Source organism: Lepisma saccharinum, chromosome 3 (assembly GCF_977018435.1).
Source record: "Lepisma saccharinum chromosome 3, izLepSacc3.1, whole genome shotgun sequence".
NCBI classification, from domain to species: Eukaryota; Metazoa; Arthropoda; class Insecta; order Zygentoma; family Lepismatidae; genus Lepisma; species Lepisma saccharinum.
The window spans coordinates 100924361-100951975 of record NC_139231.1 but is presented as its reverse complement, the minus strand read 5'-3'; the positions used below and the strand labels follow the sequence as shown (position 1 = coordinate 100951975).

At 34.8% G+C, this 27615-nt stretch overlaps 1 protein-coding gene across 1 annotated transcript; it reads right to left on the bottom strand.

Moving 5' to 3' along the window:
* Nucleotides 1-333: 333 nt before the first annotated feature.
* On the bottom strand, nucleotides 334-27256 carry Ras64B (ras-like protein 2). Its single transcript, XM_083119041.1, has 4 exons — nucleotides 26936-27256; nucleotides 19839-19926; nucleotides 13208-13419; nucleotides 334-7287 (listed from the first exon to the last, which is right to left on the bottom strand). The coding sequence occupies exons 1-4, from the start codon at nucleotides 27038-27040 to the stop codon at nucleotides 7093-7095; spliced, it is 600 nt and encodes a 199-aa protein (XP_082975167.1). The 5' UTR covers nucleotides 27041-27256; the 3' UTR covers nucleotides 334-7092.
* Nucleotides 27257-27615: the final 359 nt, after the last annotated feature.

Sequence of the window (27615 nt, the reverse complement as noted above, 5' to 3'; positions counted from 1 at the left end):
GCAGTGGTTTTAATGTAGTTGATTCCAGCGCCAACATCATGAAATTGCTGAACTACACACTACTTACCTCCATTGGGAAAAGATTGGATACATCCATATTAAAAGCATGATTTTAATATATTTGATTCGAGTGCCATCGAAAAATTGTTGAACTATAGCTATATTATTTATGTTCCATGGGAAAAGATTGGATACATCCATGTTAAAAGCGTGATTTCAATATATTTATTCCAGCACCATCATTGTTGTTGAAAATTTAATCTGTCCTATCTGTCAACTGACAGAATGGAAATGGTTATTTTGTAGGTCAAGATTAGAAGAAAAGAAATAATGTAATACGAAACTGGTATACAATCTTGTTGCAAATGTTATGTTACAGTAGCATTTACATAGTATTTACATGTCAACCACAATAGCATTTGGAAATGACAAAAAGTGTTTTATAAAATTAGAAGAATTTCATTGGTGTTAATCATTAATTTGTTTTGGCAGTTCTTTAAAAGTGGAAACTACAAACTATTTCATTTCTTACATTTACAAAAATATAAATATTTGTACAAAGCATTTTCATATGCTCTACATCAAATTTGAAAGATAAACTGTATTTAATTATTTTTGAAAATTTGGGCACCATTGATAACATTTTTTACATGAAGCATTTACAAGGACGTAGACAAAACCAGATACAGCAAAATGAAAGACATGTATGTAACTACCATAAAATTTAAAATATGAATATATATGTCATGCTAGGATGCTCAGATTCTGAACCTTTTAAGAACAAAATTTGTGAACATGTCTATAGTGCGAAGGATCCTATACACTCTGGATCAAGACTGAAGCTTTGCAATTTAATGTTTCCTTCAGTGCATACGAAACACAGTTAGTACAAAAAAAAAAAGGCAAAATACCTTCACCTCCTGAACATAAACACACTTAAAATTTGTTCTATAGATGTTTATAACTAAAGAATCAATATTTACAGTAAAATTAACAAGCATTGTACTTCAATTCTTAGGGAGATTTCACATTGAAGTGATGTATTGCTTGGAAGCGAACCCTTAATAACAATGCAACCTTTCAAACTAAAGCAGCATGACAAGTTGCATGTGTTGCTCGGACAGGGCAATATCGTGCATTGTGTTGCCTCATGCCATGGTTCGCACATGTGCTGTGAATGTTTTGCTATAGACTGAAAAGGTTCATGTTGCTTGCAGCTTTGGTATGATTTCTACGTGTCGCTTCGATGCGAAATATCCACTATGTAGTCATACTTATTAAAATATTGCTGCAGTTTCCAAACTTAAGGACCACTGTAATTTATCCATGAATCCCCAAACACACTGCTAAAGAAAAAATTACACCCTGAATTTTATGTAAATGCAAATTCAATGTCCATTTACTGTAAGGTTCTGTGGTCTTTCAATAGGTACAATCAGGTTAACCATGATGGGAAAGTGAGACAGCAAAGGATGGAAAGAAGGGATAAGTACATGGAAAAATTCAACACAGGATGGGTAGCCATAAGGTTTGAACCCAAGATTTTCTGAATGTGAATCTGTCATCTTATCCACTCCCATAAATGATATCCTACTGATCTAATATTAAATTGCAAACATATTCAATGAAAATTCTAAATGGTTCATCTACCTTGTTAACTGATTACAGTGGAACCCTGATTTTACATTTTCCCGCATTATACATTCCAGCTTGATGGTCCCAACAGAGCAAAAGGTTATAAAATTTTCCTTGATTTTACATTTTCCTCCATTTTAGGTTAATTCAGGTTGGTCCCCTGAAAAACGTAAAATCGAAGTTCCACACCAGTGCCTATAAATAGGAGATAGAGTTGTTTTCTCACTTTTAATGAAATTAAAGTGAAATCTCATGAAGAGGAATTATTTACAATTACGGAAAACATCTAAACTGCCATATAGTCACTCACAGGTGTTCCTAATTTCAAAAATCCTCTTCATAACTTTTATTTTTCCTTCAATATATATATTTTAAAGGCACCTTTTAAAGATGGTACTTAATTTCTTAATTAATGTAGGTAACCAAGCAACTGCAATGGGTTTTCAATCTTTAAAACAACATCTAAATAAACTGAATATCAGGGCCAGTGAATTATACTACCAAAATGATAAAAGTGTATGTCCAATTACAGGTTACTTATACAACCATTGGATTGGTAAAATTTTACTGATAAATCAATATGTTCCCAAGAGCACACACCTATTAATCTGTCCCATTCATAATATCGTTGGAGCTTCATGGTTAAAAAAGAACTGAGAAACACTATTACAGAATTAATTATAGCACTTAAAATATTCCAATATCTCATATCTTGGAAGATATTCTTCACAAAAGCACGAGATTGTAACATAATTACCGTTAAAGTTAACTAGGCATTTTTAATGTTTAAAATATCGAAGGATGCTACTTATATAAAAAGGATGCAAAGCTGAATTACAATAGTAAAGAGGATGAACTTCAAATCATATAACATGTCTTGGAAGTTACAGGATCTGGCATACAGTATAATGCCAGTTATCACAAATGTTCTCCAGATGTTAAGAAGAGAAAAATAATTTCGATTTACTGTATATGTGTTGGTGAAATGGTACAATGCAAAGAGTGGAATAGGTTATGAAAAACTACACTGGAATTTGCAGACACAGTTCGTTCCAAATGCAAAATTCTAGGTTTGGAAATCAATTTTGATTTTTTTTACATTAAAGTTATATTTCTAGAATTACATTTACAAGAAAAAACATTTCTCATAATGCTCAAAATGTGTAACATGACCATACAGAAATAAAACTTCAGTTATTTAAGTTTGTAATTATTATGCGAAGAACTTCTTTAAGAAAATATATATTATATATCAAACATTATTGTAAATTTTCTTTTGTATTTACTACTGTAAAGCCACTAGTATAACAATATCACAATGTTAGGAAATATGCTAGTAGATGTACAAAAAACATTACAATTAATGAGATTGAACATTATAGTGAATTAATCTTGTATATACACACACACATGTTAAGGTATGAAAAAAAAAATCTTGAATATTTAGTAAACAAAAAAGGAACTGAAAGGTATCATTTAACTCTCAAAGTAGCAGAACAGTTTACTGTTTGAAACAATAACAAAACTTCTCAATCTGCTTTCTTGTTACAAAATCATCCCCCCATTAAAAACCTTGACCCCATGTAATGTGAAACTCATCATATACAATAGAAATGTACTACTAACATTAAGCAACAGAAAAATCTGAATACTGAACAGATATATAAAGTCGTACTATGAACATAAACACACATGCGGCATGTTAAGAATGTAAATTAAGGTTGTGATAATTTCAACTGCAGAGCACCGATCACGATTTCAAGTATGAAAGCTGATTTGTTTTATTAATTAGCCTGACACACTTATGGGAACATATCATGTTCATATATTGCTCTGCACATTTAACTTGTTGAAGATATAAGCAGTCTGCCAACTCTGAAACTCAATTTTGTTATCTGTCTTCCTTTCTTCACCAAATTTACCATGACCGCAGTAAAAATGACATGAGTGATAGTGATGTACAATGCAGTTTGTTTGGGGAAGCTGATAAAAATAACTTCCTATTTCAATGTTTACTTTCCAAATATGCCTCGTGTATTTATAAAAACTTTCAAATATTGCGGTATCTCTCGCTCCTTTCATAAAAATATAGAGAGAGTAAAGTTATTGTGCATTACAAGGTACACATGCAACAAGAAATATGTCTAAACTGAGTCTTCATGAAACAGAAAAATCATAGTTTAATTATTAAAACAATTTTGTTACATTGTAAAAATGCATATTATGGCAGTGTACAACAAAATTAACAAAGAAAAACATCAACTGGAAACATTAGGAAATTAACAAAACTATTTTTGCCATATATATACTATATCTGCGAATCTCTGGATGCAAGCGAATAAAAACAAGTCTCTGTGCAAGTAGTGACTCGAGAGAGCATGAGCATGAAAGCATGAGAGGGGAAGTGAGTTCATAAAGAGGAAAATGCAATTGCAGCTACCAGCTGTTAGCAGCAGCACATACTGCTTTGCTCCGCATACTTGTTTTCTCCATTTCTCTTCCCTTATGTACAACATTGCTCCACAGATTCCCAGGACAGAGTAAAACTATAATCAGTTTAGAGTTAGGTGTAGGAATTAGCATCTAGAAGTAATGAACAAGTGATAATTTAGAACAACTACGCTTTTGCATTACGTCACTTACTACAATAAATTGTGAATTACAGCAGTAAAAAATTAGTGTACAATGAACGAATTATGATGGTTAACAGGTACATACACAAGGCTATTCTTAAGAATAATTCAGTATGGATAATGTACTGAAGCAACAATGTAAGTACTTTCAACAATGAAAATGAGGAATGACTATTCACACCCTCTCTAATTGTTGAAAATTTGATAACAATCTGGTCAAGCTCCTTATCAAACCTCAAAATGTAGTTTTAACTGTTTTGGGAGGAAAATAAACCTTTCTAGAAAAATGCCACATGCAAGCATACAAACACACGCACACACATGTAATAGGATGTGACACAGAATTCAGTGGAGAACCCTCATCCAAAGCTTATTTTAAACTTCAAAACATCCCATGAAATACTCTCAATATGCTGGACATACCTTATATTGAATATATTCCATTGGCATTAAAATACCCCTGCAATTCACATGCTTAAAACTTTGTTCGTAAATCAAAACCTATTTCATGCATCATGGCAACAAAGTGAATGCATATATGTATATGGTGCCCGAAATAACACCAAACCATATAATAGTATACAGAGAGTGTTAAGAGAAAATATGCTCAGAATCTTTTAAAAGTGAAGGCATCCTTCAAATGGTACGAAAAATGATGTAATTTGCATGGGTAATAAAGAAGACAAAAAACTACAGTCAACTCTTACCTGCCTTCGACCTTCGATCTCTCTAAATTATAAACCCAAATTATCTGATTAAGTGGCTCACGTCACAAACATGGTGTCTTTCTTTATATTATGGTAACTTGTGTATAATTTGACTCACAATGATGGATGTTATCCAAGTTACATAGTCTGGCATTTACCACACTTCTAACAACAAATACCCTCTAAAGCTTTTCTGCATAAAATGAAGACTTACACGCTTACGCAAGTATTTTCAGAATAAACACTGTGTGTGTTTTAATGCATGTATATAATATTTCTATTCACAATGAGAGTTCTTGAATTTTTCCGTATGTACTGAAATGAAGCTTCTGCACAAAGCACATGTAAAACAAGACCTATTTGTCATGTCATTCTCCCATCAATTTCAATTAGCATTATTATGATTGTTCCTGAAAAAGTTATTTCATGTGTAGATAACATACAAAATTAACAAAAAACAAATGCATAGAAAAACTGCATGGATGAATAGTGAACAAAATGACAAACTGTTATTGACCCCAATGAAAGTGATGACCAATGGCCAGCACTAAATGAACAAATTACAACATTAATTCTCTTCAATTAAAACATACTAACACTTAAGAAAATTCTGGACTTGAATCCATTTTTCCAGAGGGAGATTCACCACTCTGAAAGAAAGAAAATGGATAAACATATCAAGGAATTCAAAGAAATCAGTATTGTTACTTGTTCTATGACTCTGCACCAGTATTCCAGTAAACAAAGCTGGCAGTTCCTGCGCTGTTCTTTGTACAACATACTGTATCACACTCTCTTGGGGATACATTGTTGCCACTCTCTTTTTCTATGTTTGACTATCTGTGGTAATTATGAGAAAATTGTCTCTCGCCTCTTGTATCACAATCCAAGCTGCTTAAGAAGTTTCTTACTCCCCTTATTTTGAACCTATCTTTCATATTTCCTCTGTGTGCACTTTGAACTGTGTGTGGACTACATTAATTTATGTTACTCCTCCCTTCAAAGAGAAACAGCACAGCAGAACCGGAGGACACAATATCTTTCACATTTGCACCCCTAATGGCAGTGGCTGTGGAAAATGTCATTCTTTATGAATGAACATTTTCTGACCTACAAGCAATTGGCACTTGTACTATTCAGTGCAATTAATTTCATTTGTGTGCAAAAACCCCATAATAAGCAAAGTAAAGGATGCCATAAGCGAATACTGGTTTGTGTACATGATGACTAAATGTGTCACAATACTTTCTATAGAATATCAAGGTGGAAAACTATGTAATTAACATGCACATAAACAATGTTTCATTTCTTGCCACCCAACCCACCAAAACGTTTGCATCTAAAGACCAAAGCCCAATCATAATGAAGGTGTATAACGTTTGTAAACTAATAATACTAAATATTACTAATAATGAAAACATTGCAAGTGTCAAGAGTTTTTCTGCCACCTCAAAGAGAGAGTTCGACTACATATTGCATCACACATTCTTCTTTCAAATACTCTTTGACATTTTCCGTCAACAGAAAACAAAGTTTCACGTTAGCAATGAATGTATATCCACTCACTTTCTTCCAGAAACAGAAAAACACTACGTTTACAAGTATTTTATAACAAATGACAATTATGTGTAACAATTAACAGTTGATATATTTTAAAATTATTCTGACTTTTAAATTGTCAATTACTCTTTGATCAACATGAGGAACTACTGTAAAAGTAATTTAGTTTATATTTCCGTAATAACCATGTGATTTTTATTAAGTGAAAGTATTACTTTGCATTAATATAATCATTATATATTATTGCCAGTTGATGAACACATATTAAGGTCACAAATTAGTTATTGTAAGGAAACTTAAGAAGCATATTGTGTTCTATTTGTTAAAAAAGCACCTTCTCATTAAAATTCCTTGGGTATAAAACATTTTACCTTGAAACAAAAATGACATAAGATCAGGTCATCAAATGTCACTCGCAAGCAACCATGATATTATGTATTAAATATGTGATGTTTTGCACAACCATGAAGAACATACCATTTATATATGTGTGTGTGTGTGTATGTTTGTGTGTAGAACACGTACGTCCTGTAAACATGCTACACAATATTTCCCACCTATATTATAGTACACTTTCGTTTATTCTTCTTGTTTTGTGCCTTCAGTGGTGGCCTCTCCGATGCCTGAAACTTCCTTACAATCCTCACTAATTCATGGAAGGCTTGGTCAACATTCATTCGCAACTTTGCACTGCATTCAATGTATGGAATCTTCAGCTGCCTCGACAGATTCTGTGCCTCCATTTGAGAAACCTTTAGAGTAGTAAAATTGATTGGTTGATTTTATTAGTAAAAAGTAAAACATGTAAAAAAAAGAGTAAATATGTCTAGGATAGTGGGATACACAAGTTTTGTCCAGTAAATTGTCAGTGACTATTTTCATTAATTTTTCTCTTCCATCCTACGTGATTTTAAGGGTTGGATTTTTACCTACGGGCATGCAGAGGTGCCAACATATGCAATCATTGCATAAAACAGACAATAAATAGGATAATGGGAAACTTGCTTCATAATACTTATGCATTGCTCTACTAAAATAACTACACCATGGTGCTCTGTGCAGAATGGCAATGCACAGCTCCCACAGAAGATTATACTGTGGTCCAAGTGCCAGAGTTTCAAGCATGTGATACCAGGTGTACTGTATGAACAGAGGTTGACGTTTGGGTGCTTTTGGAGAAGGTCACATCTTACACCCTACAATAAAATCTCCAAAACCAATGGAAAAGGAGTAGAGAAATTAAATAAACATCAGAAGCATAGGCAACTACAGAATAATACTACAAAATTCAAAGTCTTGCAAAATTCCAAGTAGGGTGGGGGAAAATTCTTAGAATTTCTATATCCCAAACAAACCCTAAATGATCAAGCACTCTTGAAAAAATAAAGACATTTATTTATTATCAGTACAATATAAAAAAGAATTTTATAAAATACTTAAAAGTACTTACGTTGGTGAGTATGTGATTAACGTGAAACTACGTTTTGGGATGTAACTAATCCCTTCATCAGATAGACATACTATGCCAATTTAATTGAGACATTGGCTGCGTCAGACAAGGCGTGGATCAAGAGGTATGGTAAAAATAAGTAAAAAGGTTAAAAAATGACTTAAGGCTGCTGAGCATGTAAAAGTGCCTTATTCCTACAATTACGTTAAATCCTGATGGGTGTAACCATAAAAACACAAACAATTATACTCGGAACATGTTAATAACCACTTTTTCAGGAGTGGCTCGATAGATGCTGTACACTAGACTGAGGCCTCTCATGGAATGTCGGAAGTTGTGTGGTGTGGTGCATTTCTCCTATTACTTCCTTCCCCTCCCCTTTACTTCCGTTGGGTCGAAATCTACTATTTCGCGAGACGCGTTAACCACGGCCAGGTAACCAGGTAGTTTCACGTTAATCACATACTCACCAACAGGGGCGTGCTGTGACCTTCAGTCATAGGCAAGCGATGGGTTAATTTTTCGTTTCGGTTAATTACAACAATTTCAAATACAATATACACATACACATCCCCATTTACAATAATGTGCATGATGGTGACGTATCGGGCTTGAGGGTGTGAAGTGCATACATACCGTAAAATAAAATCTTCGCTGCACGATTTTTAAAGACGAAAAACAGCCTCTCGATATAAACTTGTAAATTCCAACCATGAAGAAAATAACGATATACCTCATATTTCAGGGCAACTGTAAATTAAATTACGTTCTTTTTTAACCCTGAAAATAATAAACATCCTATTAGCATAAAGTTTCGATTTTAAATAAACGGACGGGTTTCGGTTTCTGACTTAGCTAGAATTATGAATCATGACTAACAGGACGAAAGAGTGTTTATGTAATTATCGTAGAGTTTAAATGAAAAATACAGAAAAAATATTAAACAATGAAATTATAAATTGAAGAAAAATATTACCTTACTTAAGTTGGAATTCCTGCCATCTGTTCTTCTTGGTAAATTCATCTATCACGTCTCCATAAAAATCTTCGCCCCTATTGCACAGCTCGCTTAATAACGTGCTTTCGATTGAAAGCAGTGCCAAATTTGATAAACGCTCTTGCCTTTGATTACTGCGACAGTAAGTTTTGATTCTCTTCAAAGCAGAAAATGACCTTTCCACAGATGCTGTTGTCACAGGAATAGTCATAACCAGCAAACACAATTTACGTAGTTCAGCCATACAATCATTGAGTTGCATGTGGTGCAGGTACTTATACAAATCACAAACATTTTTATCATGGAAATCTTCAGATTTATGCATTACAGTTAGTTCACTTTTCAGGCGGAGGCAATCAAAATATCGGCCATATGTAGCCTGCAAAGACTGTAAGGTGCCATCAGGAAAATGTTGAGAATTATGTGGGAATTTACTACTATCTAGCAATTCGAGAAATGAAAGTTGGTCAAGGTTTGCATATCTTGTCCTTATTTGCATAGTGATTATATCGAGAATTTCAACGAATACACGTCTGTATTACCGAACGGCATCCTCGTCGGATGTAACACCTCTTTGACGAAATTTTGACAGATTCTTATGAATTTCCATTCGCTTCCAGAACGCGTTGAAACTGCTCCTCTTGTCTTTCATTACCCTCAAACACTCCATTACTTTTTTCTGGCAGTATGATATGTCATTACATTTTGCTTGGAGAATATCGAACAGAACATCAATGTATTGGTAACTGCAAGCAAAAGACAAATGGAAAGCTACCTAGTCTTCCACAAAACCCACTAGCTTCGTTGTAAGTGTTGGTGTCCCACTAAGCCGGGTTGTCTGTAATTTCTTCGAACAACTCAATTAAAGATTCCCTGTAATTATTAAGAGTTTGGACAAGTCTAGAATTGAAGTTCCACCTTGTGGTTGTAACACGTGGCAACCTTTTCTGAACTATTCGGTCTAGTAGCTCGGTGCGTTTGGTAGAAACAGAGAAAAAGGCAGTTAACCCAGAGAGTGTTTTGAAAAAAAATACTACTTTCTTTAACGCTGTTTGCAGATTGCACCAGCACTAAATTTAAGACATGCACGTAGCAGTGAACAAACATAGCTTCTGGATACTTTTCACGTACTTTTGATTGTAAACCATTCAGTTCACTTGCCATTACTGCTGCACCATCATAAGCCTGCGAAACGATCTTGTTGCCCAAATTAAATTCTTCAATTACTTTGAAAACATGTTGGCTTAATGCTGTTCTGTCTTTACTGATGTCATCAAAGCAAATAAATCTCTTGCGAACCAAACCATCTGATCTTACATATCGTAAAACTGTTGAAAGTTGTGACTTATTACTGATATCTGACGCTTCATCAAGCAGTATGGAAACAAATGTGCTTGCTGAGACTTCTGTTTTAATTTCTTTCATTAGTGAAGAACTGATGCTTTCAATAAGATCGTTTTGAATTCTGTTTGAGAGCCCAGTAAACACTGTTGCAGTTTCCAAATGATTGCAAAGAACAGGATCATATTTACTTATAAATTTGCTTAATTCTACGTAATTTCCTCTATTGGTTGAACCATGTGTTTCGTCATGACCTCTAAATGCAAGTTTCTGTTTACCAAGGAAACATGTTACGTCTATAAATCTTTTCAAAACTTCTCTGATTTTCTTCACAGTTTCATTGTGTTTTAAAACTGCAGCTTTCTTTTGCAGATCTAATTGTATATCAATTCTGAACTTTCCGAATGTCTTCAGTTGGATGCAAGCGCAGATGTGATTTTGGGAATGTTCATGTCTTTGCACTGCATTATAAAAATTGCTCAAGTCACTGTAGCCTCTATAGTTCCATGGTCCTAAATTTGTATTGAACAAAACACATGGCCAACAAAATAATTTATTAAGATCATTGCTGCCACATAACCACATAATATTGTTGTACTGAGATGTTTTAAACTGCCTAATGAAAACTTTCCCATCTTTCTTAGTTGGTTTGGTTATGCACAGTTCAGGACACGGTCGCTCTAGGTTCACAAGCTCCAACTTTTCACCATATGTTCTCAAACTGAATGGTTTTGAGAGAAGGTCCCTAATCAAGTCCTTACCTGCACCACTGCAAATCGATGGCTCGTCTGGTATGTCACCCATGCAGAAATTTTCAATGTACAATCATACTTTTACACCAGGCACAAAAACACGACACAAAACACAGAAAAACACAGCACAGTATCACAGTAAAAAACAACATGCGCCCACGCTTCTAAATTAACCTTCCTTTTAGCAGTGTTACATACCCTCCATATTTCCGAGCAACTGACCACACGACGAAAGTTCAAGTACCGGCTGTGATTTCACTTCTTATAAATAGCATACGACTGGTGATCACTGGCTAACTTAATAATGTAATTTGTTGATTACTATACAGCTTCAAACATGAAAATCGTAACACATTGAGTGGTGCTACGGATACACAGAAAATTCTGGAAGTTAGCAACACTTGTGGCCAGGGTGGGCGAATTTTTTCCAACACCCTTTCCACAGACAGATGCGGTCTTGGTGTTGCTTGCCCTCGCCTTTTTTCTTCGTGGACGGGGACGGACAGTCACCATGCAAGAACTGCATAAGTCACTCGAAAAGCGGGGAGAAAGGCGAGCAGCCCTCTTCTTCTAACGCGGTCAATCGTGCTGCATCGCCAAGGGTCGTCAAGGGTGCAGCTGGTTTATGATTCAAGCCAAAAGAACAGAACATAGGGGAAATGAAAATTCTGAAATGTAAATATCTTATAGTGAATAAATTCCATTCTAATGTGTATAAAGGCATTGCAAAACACGAACTTAAGATATCAAAAGTGTTTTAAAAAACAACGCAAGCGGCGCTTGCCCCGCCTCTCTTTACCGCATGCTTCTGCTCACCAACATAAGTACTTTTAAGTATTTTATAAAATTCTTTTTTATATTGTACTGATAATTTATACTACATGAGGAAGTCGCACTTGCATCAACATGAATAAAGACATTTATAGACAACCGAGACTTCTTAAGAAATCTTACTTTATGAATATGAACTGCCAAATTTCTACAGCTAAAGAAAATGATCCTTAATGTCATTTATAAATCTGACATTATTGTACCTAGTCATGTCTTCTCTACATTTTTACTATAATTAAGGTACTCATGTTTCCGCGAAGCTGTTTTACATTAATGTAAAATAATGTAAAACAGCTTCGCGGAAAACGTGAGTACCTTAATTATATATTACCGCGTCTCTCATTCCCATAGTATGAATACATTTTTACTTTGAACTTCTACCAAATGACACTTCTTCTATCCTATCATTTTGAAATATGATATTTTCCATTTTTACCACTTTTTCACAACAAAATGAAACAATGCACATTATTTTGCAAACACACATTTTTATCATTCAATGCAATACATGTATATGTATAAAAAAAAAGGGCTCATCCATTAATTCCACCTCATGAGAGAAGGTGGTTGCCCACTACTATCCACATGTGCTTGCAATATTGCCTGATGTGAAGAAATCGATTAACAGGAATTTTCATATCCAAATCTTCACCCCAAGGTGTGCAGCACTAAAAACCAGGAGGATAGAGTAGTAATGGCACGTCAAGAAGATACATGACAGTCTCTCATTTTATCTGTTTCTGTGCTTTAACACAGAAATTATAAATTAATAAATAAAATGTAAGGTACGAAGTGAAATTTAGTAAAAATGATGCTTTGTGTTCATTTACACAAATATATTGAAAAGAATGATTGTATATATGTATGTGCAGTGGAACCTCAATTTTATGTTTTACAAGTGATTAAGTTGAAAAAACCTAAAATATGGGAATATATAAAATCGGGGAAATTTTATACCATTTTGCTATGTTGAGACCATGAAGACTGAATGTATAATGTGGGAAAATTCAAAATCCGGAAATGTAAAATTGGGGTTTCACTGTGTGAGCGTAATTTTAAAAGCATTGTAACAAATATCCACTTAATACCAATAAAGCACACATTAACATTAAAATGTGACAAGCAAAATATAACTTTGATCTGAGGTGGAACACCGATAGACAGTTCCCATGCTATGTTTTATTTTGTGCACCTTTTGCATACTTATATTCCTTCCTGATAATACAGAAAATTACAAACTGATAGGGTTTAAAGAATAAATAAAGATAGCCTTATAAAGAATAATAAAAGAAAATACTTACAAGCCTCTGGTGTTCCAAATCAGACTTGTTGCCAACCATAAGCATTGGGAACTCATCTCTATCCTTCACACGAAGAATCTGCTTGTGAAATTTGTACATCTCATCAAAGCTTGCTCGATCTGTGACAGAGAACACGAGCAGGAAACCTTCCCCTGAGCGCATGTACTGTTCACGCATTGCACTGAACTCCTCTTGCCCTGCAGTATCCAGAACTGAAACACAAACAGAAAGAAATGTAATCTTCTGGCATAGACTCCTCGTCAGTAGATTTACTGCTACTCGATACATGTATCAGTGTACTCAAATTGATAAATTTAACTAAATGATATTTTACTTAGTGCAAACTTCTGTCTCTTGTTATGTTTAAGAAAATAAAGAAAAAAAAACAAGGGAAAAAATATATCAACAGACCTCTCGAAATGTAAAGTTGCAACAAGTGGCCAGATGAAATGTGCCATACAGTATCTAGCAACCCAGAAGAGTGTATTGAGGAGAGAGACAGAGCTAAAGTAGTTGGTTAGGGAGTCATCCTTATAAACTGAGTTTGAAATTTTGATCGGCTGTTTGAGTGTCCACCCAGTCAGTAATTCCTTTTCACGTTATTTTGGAAGGCAGTTTATAATATATGTTTATTAAAATTGTCCCATTGTTTTCACTGTCGTTTCAAACAGTTTGAGAATAAAAAGCACAACATTGGCTACAGTGTGTTGCAATATTCGTTATAAATTGGTGTTTGCTTTTATTAGAAACATATCAAGAATGAAGAGCCTGCTATGACAACATTAATCAAAATATTACTTCTACATTAAAATATCGGAATGTGTTTAATCTAGCAGTTCATACATGTGTTGAATAAAATTACAAAATACTCAACATACTCATGGGAAAATAATAAAGAAAATATTAATAATAACTTTAAGGAAAACTGTAAGATTAGTAATTACACATGCTTTCTTGCTTTGACTAGATAGTTGCTGTTGAGTGACAGATTTATTTATTTGTGTTCAGGAGAATACGACGAGAATATCACATGTTTCATTCGCAGCCTCAGCGATTCTGAGTATATGTCATTGACATACAATATTCTGTTTCTTGTGTTGTTTCAGAACATCAGTGTAGCTACAAAGTGTAAATTTTCTAGGAATACAAAGACATATTAACCTGTATTGTCACTTATGTTAGCGAATGACGCATATCTTGGTGATGCAGTGACCAACCAGTTTCCCATGTTTGAATCCTAGTTATGTTATAAATATCCTTTTGTTATGATGGAAACAGCAGAAAACAGAAATTATATATAAAAAAAAAAAAAAACATTGTGGACAAACTACGGCTTCAAAGATGCACGTTCGACTCATCATCTCGCCACTGATAATCACTGTTTCGAGTATTGCATATCCATGGTGTTTTCTATTGTCCCTTCTTTAATTTCTACGCCATATATTCTACAAGAACGTGAATATATATAGAAATCAATGATGCTGAATTTATTGAATGTTCCTAAGTTGTTATCAATATTCACTAAACTAAAAGAAAATTTGGAAAATTTTGCTTTGTTAATTCAATAAGAGTTTTGCCTATTTTTTTTTTGGTCGCTTATCAAAAACATGGACATTAGTTGCATCGGTTACAAAAATATTATGGTTTGAAATTCTGTTTAACTCCCATAACAAAAAAACAATCCTCCATGTTTGAACTTTAATTTTTCGAGCATTATTATTCTGAGCATTTGTAGCATAAAAATAAATTATGAAAAATGTAAAACCCTATTATCTTGCATAGCACAGATGCACATAATTTGAAATTCCAAGTACATTTTATCAATTATCAACCCATCATTCAAAATCCAAATATTCTTTTGAAACATGGGTGAATTTGTATCAAATTTTACAGAAAACAGCTAACGTAAATTCAAATAATACCACAACCTCCAAACTTTTCTACTTGAACTAACCGCTGTAATAAGTTTCAATTTTAAGAATGCTTAATCTGCTTTTACATGATTTGATTTGATTGATCAATGGAATTAGGTTACTGACATCGCTTCTCTGCCACTTTAAGCAGACTTATCATGATGAGAAACTATTTGAAATACAGAATATGATCATGAATATATTACAACATTAAGAATAAAAGAACTCTGAAGTTATTGGGATATTTAAAACATTTTGCATGAAAAATTCAAACTGATCACCAAATAAATCCAAGTTTATTAGAACATGACATTTTTTTTTGTTTACAATCATGCTACAAACAATTAATATTTATTAAAATTCTTACGAAACATCTTTTCTTATGAATCTTTTCATGTCCTCAATTTCCTTACAGATGAATTTTCAACTTTGGAAAGACCTACTTCCAATTCTGATGGCAAGAAGTTCATGTTACAAGAAGGGAATCCTTTTGCAGCAATATTCAAGGTTGCCTGAGGTTACGAATGAACCATGTGATATTAATGAATAAGTAATATTTTGATTAACGTTAGCATACCACCCTCTTCATTCTTGAAATTTTTCTAATAAAAGCAAACACCTATTTATAATTAATATTGCAGTGCGCTGTAGGCAATGTTGTGCTTTTAAAAGTTATTCTCAAACTGTTTGAAAAGACAGTGAAAGCAATAGGACAATTTCAATAAGCATATATTATAAACTGCCATCCAAAACAACCTGGAAAAAAATTACTGACTGGGTGTGGACTCGAACAGCCGAACAAAATGTCAAACTCAGTTTGTAAGGATGACTCAACTAAACAACTACTCTAGTTCTGCCTCTCTCAACACACTCTTCTGGGTCGCTAGATACCGAAAGGCTTGTTTCGTCTGGCAACTTGTTGCAACTTTACATTTTGAGGAGCCTGTTGATATATTTTCTTCTCTTATAAATTATTAGTTTGTGGGTATTAATATTTTAATATTCTTTGTGTATGATTGTTGTGAGAATATAAGCCAACAGCTGAGTGGGAAGACTGCCACAATTTGTTTCCGGATGATAGACAGTGTTACAAACTGTGATTCTCACTTCTTTCAGTTTCATTGTTGACATGATAGGACACATATTTAATTGCATGAACACGTGTGTTGCTTATATAATACTCATTTGCTATTGTGCGTGTAATTTGGATTCTTTTCAGAATTCATATTATGCAAACTTTTATCAAGTTGAAAATTAATCTATTTTATCATTTTTTTTGGAGCCTCCATACCAGTCTTCTTTCATGTTTTCACCGAATTTCACAAGGGCGATCCTTCAAATCAAGTTATCTGCAGTAATGGCAACTTTTACGAACAAAACAGAACAAAGACTATGCTGCAAAATGTATCAATGGAAAGTTGCTTAATGGTCTGTAATTATATTGTATATATGTATAACTCATACATTGTATAGTGGGTGTGGCATTACCCCCACACCCCCTATATGCCTTCATGGCATGGTGCTAAGCACAGGGGAGCACTTTATCACTTTTTTAAAAAAATTATTTGTAAAAAATGAATAAATACATAAGTGATATATCTTGTTATAACAGCGCCAAGACTTTGACCTACCGGTAATGTTACTTTTTCGTACGTGAGATTTGTTATACTGTCTGCCATGTTGTCACATCGTGCAGATCTGGACTTTGAAATTTTTGAGGGTGGGTGGTTTTTTTCCGCTCAAGTGTGTACACTTCTGTACACATAAAGTGGCACATACTTCAATTATTCAACATTATGAAATGTGCTTTTATGTGAACAGCAGTGCACAAAGTAACAGTTTGATATTATTTGCACAGAATTTGCAAGGTTATTTTGTAAATACAAAGTAAGGATGTGCCAATGTGGAATATTTGCCGATACTGATAAGATATTAAATGTCAAATGTTTTATGCAAGATATTAAATGTCAAATGTTTTATGCAACATTTCAATCCTTCATTTGTCTTCTTAAGTGAGAGATTAGTTGTAAGAAGGGAATAACTAGAATTAAGGCATTTATCAGTAACATAGCTCTATAGTTCTCTGGTGATGTATTTACCAACAACCAAAAATATTATGTTACCACTCCCAGTAGATATTCTTCAAAACAATTATATTACATTAAATATATACTGTAAAATGTTGGGTTCAGGCTCTGGAAATTAATGTGTAAGGTGTGGTTAAAGGCAATTCATACAAACAACATTGGTCAAAATAACATCAACTTTACCAAAACAATAATATGCCTATACAGACCTATTCCTATAGTACACATTTTGTTTCTTTATAAAACACATTTGACAAAGATTCATCTCATATTTCCAATTACAATTTACATTACGATCAGAACAAGTATTTCACATCCCCTAAATGTGTTTTCATGGTACAGTGCTATATGGATGGGTAATTTTACCTTGTTTACTGCACCATCAGGGAAGTCCACCAATTATGCTCCAGCATGAGTGAAGTGGGTTCTGATTAGCTACTCCAGCAGTTGGGGCAGACTGAATATTTTAAAATACACCCAGGATTATTGGATGACTCCATGGCTCACATTATTGAAACATAAGGTAGATTTTGTTGATTTGTTGTTAAAGTCGCTTTTATGCATAATAAGGTTAATTTGGACTGGACCTACAGTTTAAAGTGGGATCCGAAGCACTATGTGGCTGCATCGGGTATCGAACCTGGGATCCTTGATTACAAGACAACAACGTTACCACTGCGCCATCGGGGAGGCCGAAACATAAGGTAGATTAGGTGAGAATGAAAATTAATGCTCCCCATTGATCAACAACTGTGGCTTACCTACTTGAAGAAGCAAACCATCTCATGGGATGGCATTGATATTTCCCAGATCAAATATGCTTGGAATACTTTGATGAGAAACACAATGTTTAATAATCTTGTTCCGAATAGGTCACAGAGATGTCAATTGACCATATCCATTGCCAGTAGCATAACCAGAACTTTGGGTGGGGTTGAAGCTTGAGCCTAATAGAAGCTAGATGAATTTGTCCACATTATATAATATTCTATAGAGGTTGTACGATAACTTAGTCTCAAGTTACGTCAATTCATGTGCAAGTCAAATTTGTTGATAAAAGCTCACAATCAAGCTTTTCTTGTTTATTAGGAGAGTGGTGGATTGTGAGTACTGTCACTTGTCCCTTTCAGGCACATCACTGATACAAATAATGTTCAGAAGTAATACCCTGCAGATACGCTCATGTCCACATATGTATTACAACAGGGTAGTAAGACAAGAAAGACCAGAAAAACTTCCACACTTGGTAAATAATAATAATAATATTTTCACAGTGCTGGCAAGGTATCACGTTAGCAAATCAAAACAACATTTTTCCTCTAAAAATATCTATCAATTCTAGATTTTCCCATACATTACATGTAACTAACCACATTGTTCTTCCTTACAATTTTATTTTTTCAGTGACTGGTTTGTGCGTTGCGAACACATCAGGATTTCCACTCCGTTATATCCTTGCTTACTATTGAGTTGGTGCATTAGTTCATCGACTTTTGTTATGGGCTGGCAACACTGCGTTGCCAAGAGTTTGTTGTCCAATACATTATGTTCCAATCTATATACAGTGGGTTCGAAAAGTAACTATACACCTATATAAACTCAATTATATGTTTTCTGCAAAGGTTGGTAATCCTGCGTGTTGCAGGATTGTGCAGTTTGCTTCCGCAAGCCAGTCGGGCTGGTGCTTTGAGGAAGGTGTGTCTGGTTTTTTTGTTGTTCATTGTGTATTTGTCACCTTTGAATGATGGCGCGACCACACATACAGCCAGGGCAATCCATGAAGTTGCCGCAAGAGGTTTTTGGAGATCGAATCATTTCTAAGGGCTGGTGGCCAGCTCGTTCTCTGGACTTAAGCAAACAGATTTTTACTTCTGGGGTTATGCAAAAAGCAATGTTTATCAAGGAAACCCCCACAGCCTCCAGGAACTTCAAATTGCTATTCGTGATTTCCAAGAACATTCCACATGAACAACTTGTGTGAGTTTGAGAACAAGAAACGCATGCAGATATGTGTGGATGTTCATGGGAACCATTTCCAAAAACTACTGTAAGGTAAGTCGATGTTATGTATTGCTGTACTAGTGCATGACAGGTGTATAGTTACTTTTCAAACACACTGTACTTTTAAGACTCGCAGATAAAAAAGAAAATGTTGAGAAAATATTGGATTACGTTAATTATTCTGCCATTTGTACAAGGGAGATACAATTTTGAACACATGTTCACCATGCACTGAGCAATGGCACAGAATCTTTGTGACAGAAATACACCTGCTTTTCATCTCCCACGTAGTCTTGCTGAAGGATGAAGTGACATGTGTCCACCACTTTAGACACAGATGTTCACAATTCTTGCAAACAGGATTCCCCATGTAATTGGTTTCCTTTCCACAAAATTTTCTACTTGTTTGCTCCAGTTATATATGACACTAAGGCCCATGCATGTGGCAATGCTAAAATCATAGCCCCAGAATAAATTTCCTAGACCCCTCTCCTGGATAAAAAATGGTTGGCAGTTCCTGAACTTTTCCAAGGAGGGAAATATTTTTTTATGCCTTTTACATTCAAAATAGTAGTTATTCCAAACAAAAATATATGCTTTGACGTAAAAAAGAAGGAAAACCATACTTACTATCCAACTTTGCTGGCGCATCATCTATTACACACTGCTTTGTATAAGAGTCTTCAATGGTTGGATCATAGTCTGTCACAAAGTAACTCTGCAAGAAAGAAAGAAAATGTCTCATGTAAGACACTGACATATGAAGAACAATTTTAACTAAATAAAAAAAGTATTCACTATATGTGTTTATATATCGTATTGGCCTGAATATAAGCCGCATCCTAAAATTTGAAGGAGCGAAAAGAAAAAAAAGAGAGGGAAGAAAATAAAAGGAATGACTGAAGATGACCGGACCCCTCTCAGATTTTCTTCATATTTGGCATTCTCACTAATTGAGGCCTCCTAATCACGAATCTGAAGTTAAAATTTGTCGGAAACATCTAGAAATTACAAAATAAGGCGTTAGTTTTCAGAATGGAAACCGTCGATTTTCGCAAAATTTTTTGTTTAGCAAGCAAATATATATATATATATTCCTGATACTACCACGACACTAAATTTTAACTATGTTTGCCTAACCTAACCACGCGCCTATGATTTGTGGGGCTAGCGCCAATGGTTCGTGAGGCTAGTCCCAATGGTTCGCAATTTCTAGACGTTTCCGACAAATTTTAACTTCAGATTCGTGATTAGGATGCCTCAATTAGTGACTATGTCAAATATGAAGAAAATCGGAGAGGGGTCTGGTCATCTCAAGTCATACCAAATAAAATACCGGTCCGGTAACCATTTACCAGCAGATTCAGGGAAATATAATGAGGTAGGTACATAGGTATTTTATTTTATCATAAATACAGTACATACAAAATACAGTATCGTTATTGAAAAATTAAGGTTACAATTGTGTGCTATACCTACTTCAAAGGTAGCTTTCTGTTAGCTATCAGCAGTGGCTTTAACGTAACGAACAACTGCAAGTTTGAAACTTGCATCGTAACTATGCCTTATTCCCAGGCTTGATGATGCTTTCTTCTCCACACAATTGTTCACATTGGTGACAACCCGTAGGTCCACTTCAGTAGAAATGCGTACCTGTGTAAGCTTAGAGAAGAACGAACACAATCTTAATAAAATCAAAGTGTATGTTATCAAGAATGCCGACAGTTTTTACAATGCCCCGTTAGAAACGATGCTATTGTTGGATAACATTATGGTATCTACAATGTGGCCAGTTTCTACAATGCTATTGTTGCATTATCCTTATTTCAAAGTGACGAAATGTCATTCTTTTTACGCTTGCGAATATAAGATGCATCTTAATTTTTTACAATTGAAATTTGGATAAAATGTGCAGCTTATATTCGGGCCAACACGGTATGTATGTAGTAAATTTCCATAATGTTGAACAGTAGTATACAGAAACACTTGTCCAACACTTAGGTATTGTACCTTACCTAGTAGCAAAAGTTGAAATTCCCAAACTGAAAACCTGGTTATACCTTAATAAATAAAAATTTATCAAGATGAACAATATGTTTCACTTTAGTAGGGATTAAATATTAGCCCTATAATAAATTAAATAAGCAGCATTTACGTTTATATTACAAACACCTAGCAAATACTAAATCATTTTGCACAAAGACTGTCTCAAATTCCCTCTTTTGGCATTCATAAAAATGAGCAATGATGTCATTTCGTTCACAAAAAAAAAAAAATAGTATTGGTTAATTACATAATATTTTAATCACTACTTAATGGCACCATCAGTCTTTGGCAAGTACAATTTGTTACATATAAAAAATAATATATAACGTGAGTGGAAAATATAAAATATTATCCTATTTGAAAGTTACATTTTGCATATTTTACTATACTTTACTACATATTTAGGTACATATCTTGAAAGACAGAGATATAAAAAGTCCTGGCTCTAGTTACCATTGCAGGTACTGCGTAGCCACCAAAATTTCTGAGTCTTTCTCATCAAAACTGGTGACTTAAAAAGCTGTACACAGGTTCAAAACCAAAAATTCTGTCACATTGTGCAACTTGCGAGCACTATTTTTGAACACATATCTACAAAATCATGGCAGAATAATCATGTTTAGGTGGAATAATAAAACCAACTCCTCTAGTTTCAGAATATTGAATTTGGAAAATCCTGCTACCTTGATAAAACACAAACTTCCCATGATAAAATCAGTTCCACAAATTCGACCACATCGTGGAGTCATTGTAAAATAGTTATATCAAACAGAAATGCAAGTTGAAAAAAAGGTACTACTTTACTATAGGGGTGACACCTATAAATCATTTATTTCACACTTTTTTACATTGCTAACATACTATTCTGGAATGCGGAACCTTACTTGGGATAAATAATGAATTTCTAATGAAAATAATGCCTATTTCTTACAATTACGAGTACTTATTGTTACTCGTTATTTCGATTCTGTAACACACATTATGGCGATAGCGTACTGGTTCATTGCATGTTGTGATAGTTTTTGTCAATTTATGCAGTGTTGCAACCTTGTTCACCTGAAAATACCTACTTTTGTGCCTGGATTTGAAATTATGCTAATACCTCGCAAACCACTGACATTAGCCGCACAAACCATTTACGTTAGCCACACAAACCATTGACGTTAGCCCAAAAAACCATTCATGTTAGCCCCACAAACAATTTTCTGTAAGGTTAGGTTAGGTTAGGCAAGCATAGTTAAAAAAAAAAAATACTTGACGTCATGTTATAGTGAAAACATGACAAGTTTGAAACACTGACTACGGGGTTTACGTCATCTAACACACGGAACATTGTGCTCTCATGCAGAAAGCAAATGGCGGAGCAGAAACAGCATGTCGGACAGAGATTTTCGCAGAAAACAACATGCATTCGCATCAGGCGCGTATATTCTAGGCTATCGCCGAAGCCCAGATTAAATACAGAAAATAATCGACTATCAAATGTGACTGATGCTTCACTCTCAAACAACGATCGTCGGAAAAAATGATAGTATAAAACCCGCGACTCCTGTGAACCGTACTCCCACGAGGAGAGTGGACCATGCTTCCTTATGGCCCGAGGTGAACGGAAGTAAAGGCAGTGCGGGGATTTTTCGTCCAAGGTTTGTTTTCCTTGTGCTCGCTCTATACATGGGGATGGACTCCTTTCCTTTAAAACTACCAACAGCCTTCAGCAGTTAAATTCGTCTTCGACCAGCGCCTGGAGGCAGTCGGTGACGCATTTGCAGTGGCTTCTTAGACAGGGAACTCTTAGTTTTACAACGGCGGTAAAACCTAACAGCGATGCTGGCATGTGATAGGCTTTTGCAATGAAATTTTGCAGATTTTCAATTGTCATACCTTGTAATTTCAATTTATGGTAAGTCAAGTAATAAAACCTTATGTTACTATATTTTCTGAGCCTTTATTTAACCCAAATTTAAAAAAGAAAAAGAAAAGACTTCTTTATTCTAAGTATGGGATGTAGCTTAACCTTACTTTGCAACGTCAGAAATTAGGTGACATACGTTACCTCATATTGACCAAAACGAGTTGAATCTAAAAGTTGAGATTTTTACTGTGAGTTAGGTTCATGAAGGACTTCGTATGTACCAAATTTCAGAATTTTTAAAGAGGACCCATCTGAGATATTTAACCCCGAAAACTGTCAAAATTCAATGAATGGTCATGTTTGAGCCCATGCTGTAAAAAAGGGGTGCATTTCTAAGCACTGATATTTTATTTACAGACACCCGGCAGACAGGTCTATACATGAAAAAAATCAAGCCTTAGACTAAACCCCTTCATTAAAAAATCGGGCTAAAAAATGCAATTTTTTAACTATTGTTACCCCATTTTCCACCATAATTTTCGTACTTACGATGCAATTTCAAGCAAAACATACCTGAATATTACAGGAAGTATACTTCATTAGCTACAAAATGAATTTTGTTTCAGGTCTCTGGCTTTAATGGTTTTTGAGATATTAAGGTTTCTGTATACTGCTACATGAGCAAAAAAAGCCATGTTGGAAAAATGGCTGCCCCAGGAGAACTAAAGACAATATTTTTATTTGAACATTGGTTTTGATATCTAGAAACATGTACAAACCTATGAACTAAAAATGAAATTTTTCTAAAATGGTCATGCAACCACCATTGGATGGTTTGGCATGGAATGACCCCCCAGCATACGCCACTGATTCGCATTAAAATGGATCAAAACTACATTCACAAACTTCCACAACGCTAAAGAAAATGATTTGCGTAAGTACTTTCTCCTGTAAAAAGTAAGAAATCCGTCACCCCTACAGTAAAGTGTTACTGAAAAAAAAAATAAAGACTCTAAAAAGCAAGGACCAACAATCTGATATTTACTTAAGAGGTCTGGTTGATGCATGCTCAGCTCTGTATTAATTTACATGTACTAATAAATAAAGGGTAAAATTTCAGTAACCACCAAACGTCTCTAATTCCCTTATTTTCCACATTGATACTTACGTATTCTGCATTCCTAAGGATTCTTCAAGATGGCATTTCGTTTTTTCCATGCAAATAATCTCAATTTTAGACATATAGAGTATATATTTTTTTTGTTCGCTTTCGCTTCACACAATATGCCGTTGTCCATGATCAGTGGTTATGCAGTGTTGCAACCTTCTTCATATAAAAATACCGGTAAATTTCTCGTATCGGACAAACGGCTGAAATTTGCTAGTTCATTTCATTTGAATATTCGTACTTACGTATTCTGCATTGAGAAACATTCCTGAATGTGGCATTTCGCTTATTTCACGGAAATAAGCTCTATTTGCGACATATCGAGTAAGTTTTCTTCGTTTCTTTTTGCCTTCGGTAACATGCAAAATGGCGGTCACAGTTTCACTAACGTACTCGGCATGCAGTGTTTCCACCCCACTGCACCCAAAAATACCTACGTAGCCCCACAAAGCATTGACGCATAGCCCCATGAACCATTCATACATAGCCCCACGAACCATTTCCGGTAAGGTTAGGTTAGGTAGGGTCACTATAGGTTACAATAGTTAAAAATTGGTTTCGAAAAAAAAATGCGTAGCCCCACACACCATTCTCGCATAGCCCCACGAACCATTGACGCATAGCCCCACGAACCATTGACGCATAGCCCCACGAACCATTTACGCATAGCCTCACGAACCATTGACACATAGCCCCACAAACCATTTGCGGAAACGTACCTTCTTCAGTTACAAAAACGCGTGTTTGGAAACACTGACCGGGATTACGTCATCACACACAGGCTACATCCACCTGGAAGAAATGGATGCAAGAGCTTTCGTGCAACGGTCACACATTTATATCGAAAAATAGATGATTTACCGGCAAAATTCAATGAACGATGCGTGAAAACACTTCCCCGAACTTCCACAAGTCTAAAGAAACTGCATTCGGTAAGTAATTTCTCCTGTAAATTTGAAGAAATCCGTTTGTCCGATACGAGAAATTTACCAAAATACCTACTTTCGTGTTACTGATTTTGTATTTCTTTCCAGGTACAAAAAACGCACGAACCATGGATGGATAGCCCCATGAACCATTCATAAATAGCCCCACGAACCATGCACGGCAAGGTTAGGCAATCACAGTTAATTTTTTTTTTTTAAATTAGAAAAATACTTTTTTCGGGTTCAAACACCCCACGAACCATTCATAAATTGCCCCACGAACTATTCAGGGATTGCCACACGAACCATTCATAAATAGCTCCATGAACCATTCATAAATAGCCCCACGAACCATGCACGGATAGCCCCATGAACCATTCATAAACAGCCCCATGAACCATGCACGGCAAGGTTAGATTAGGCAAACATAGTTTAAATTGGTTTTTTTTTAATTAGAAAAATTGAAGATAATTTATTTTTTAGGACATTCCAATTCCTTCACAATTCCATGGTGAATTACAAATTCTACTGGATCTTCAACGCCATGCAATTTCACCATGCATCCTGTGCACGTCATGTTGTTGCAAGTTCGTAATCAGAAATGATGAACAGCAACACACGTTTATTTATGTTCTACAACTGTTACACAGTTACAAAACCGTGTATTTGGAAACACTGACTGGTTGTTGTCATGTCATTAAATGCAGGCAAAAATTTGGTTCACGTAGTAGATGGACTTCAAGGGAATAGCTGTCGTGCATTGGAGTGAAATTAATGTCGAAAATTACATGATTTACCAGCAAAAAAATTTAAGCGAGGGGAAAACACACTTCCAAGACCTTCCTAAAGTATAAATAAACTCAGTTCAGTAAGTACTTTCTCCTGTAAAATTGAAGAAATACGTTTTGCGGAAACTAAAATTGTACCAAGTAAAGTACATGTGTGTCTAAACTACACACAAATATCCTCCACAAGTTGCACAGGAATTATATCAATTATTTCAGTCTTCATTCTATTTGGAAAACTAAACTGCTCTAAAATTTAGGCCATCTTCTTTAATCAACAAGACACCTGAACAAGTGACACTGCCCTCCCCCTTGTTATTCCATTTCAATGTTACTAAATATTGGTGTATATATTAAAAAATAACACACTAGATCATAGTTGCATTTATGCGCAATCCCTCTTCACATGATGTTAAACAAACGTACGTACAAGGAGATTATAAATTGAGGGGGGGGGGGGTTGCAATTACTGAGAAGAAATTGTCAAAGCGAGTATTCGGAGATCCTAAAACAAAAAATAATTATTGTATATATGGACGTTACAGCACTAGAAAAATAGGGAAATGGTATAGGAAGACAATATGGACACACACTTTAACAAACCTTAATTATGTATACCATTTGGCTACCGGTACTGTTTCAGAAGACATGATTTAGCGACACCCATTTGCAAAACCACAACTACTGAAGTTCTAAATACGGAGTATTCCCTATCTTTCATTATAAAATATCTCAACTCTTCACATTGAAAAATATTAAATAATAATAATATTATTATTATTATAGACCAAAAGATGCATACTGGGCGAGCAACTGTTTACATAAAAAAATGCCAGACTTTCAGTACTTCAAGCTCGATAAAAATTACAAATATATCACCAAAGGATAAACGACGCGCCAGACGGGTTGTATCATTCGGAAGATTATTTACATAATTACTAGGAACTTACCTGTATAAACTGAATAGTTATAGCCGATTTCCCAACGCCGCCTCCTCCTACTACAACTAATTTGTACGTTTGAGCGTAGCTTTGTCTCTCATTTTGTTTCGACATGTTGAAAAAATATTTTAAAAAAATAACACTTCTATAAGTATTAATCACTCGTCACAAACACATATATAAAATCCAAAACATCCGAATATGGTAGGTTGTAAACGCCTGATACATCAAGCACTTCTGCAACACAGAACGAACAAGGCAGAGCTCACGCTAAAATGTTTGTGACGTACGATGACGTCATTCATCATGTGTGGACTATATATATTCACAAACCACACACCCGACACCCGAGCGCGCGCAATATGTTCATTTTCTTCTCACTCACGTATTTAATCCCACATACATATTTAAGCATGTGCTTGCTTTTGGGTTTATGTTGTATGAACACTACAAAATAAATAAATGAAACTCTACTTCCAATCTCCTACCCAAGTATAACGCAAGAACCTACGGATTACTCAATTGTAATTTGCATATCCCTAGATGGTAAAGTACACTTAAATGCAATGAAGGGAACTCGCACACAAAAAGTACGTCGTGATATATAGGACACATGGACATTTGACTTGTGTACGAATAGTTGCGATAAAAATCAAGTGTACGAAATTGTAGAAGTGATTTTAATCCAT

Bases quoted from the DNA above. Each gene is read 5' to 3' on its own strand.
- Ras64B (XM_083119041.1), bottom strand. From the start codon at position 27,040: ATGTCGAAACAAAATGAGAGACAAAGCTACGCTCAAACGTACAAATTA. The intron at 19,927-26,935 runs GTAAGTTCCTAG...TCTTTCTTGCAG, and splicing joins TAACTATTCAGTTTATACAG to AGTTACTTTGTGACAGACTA. The intron at 7,288-13,207 runs GTAAGTATTTTC...ACTACTCTAAAG, and splicing joins ATTTGGAACACCAGAGGCTT to GTTTCTCAAATGGAGGCACA.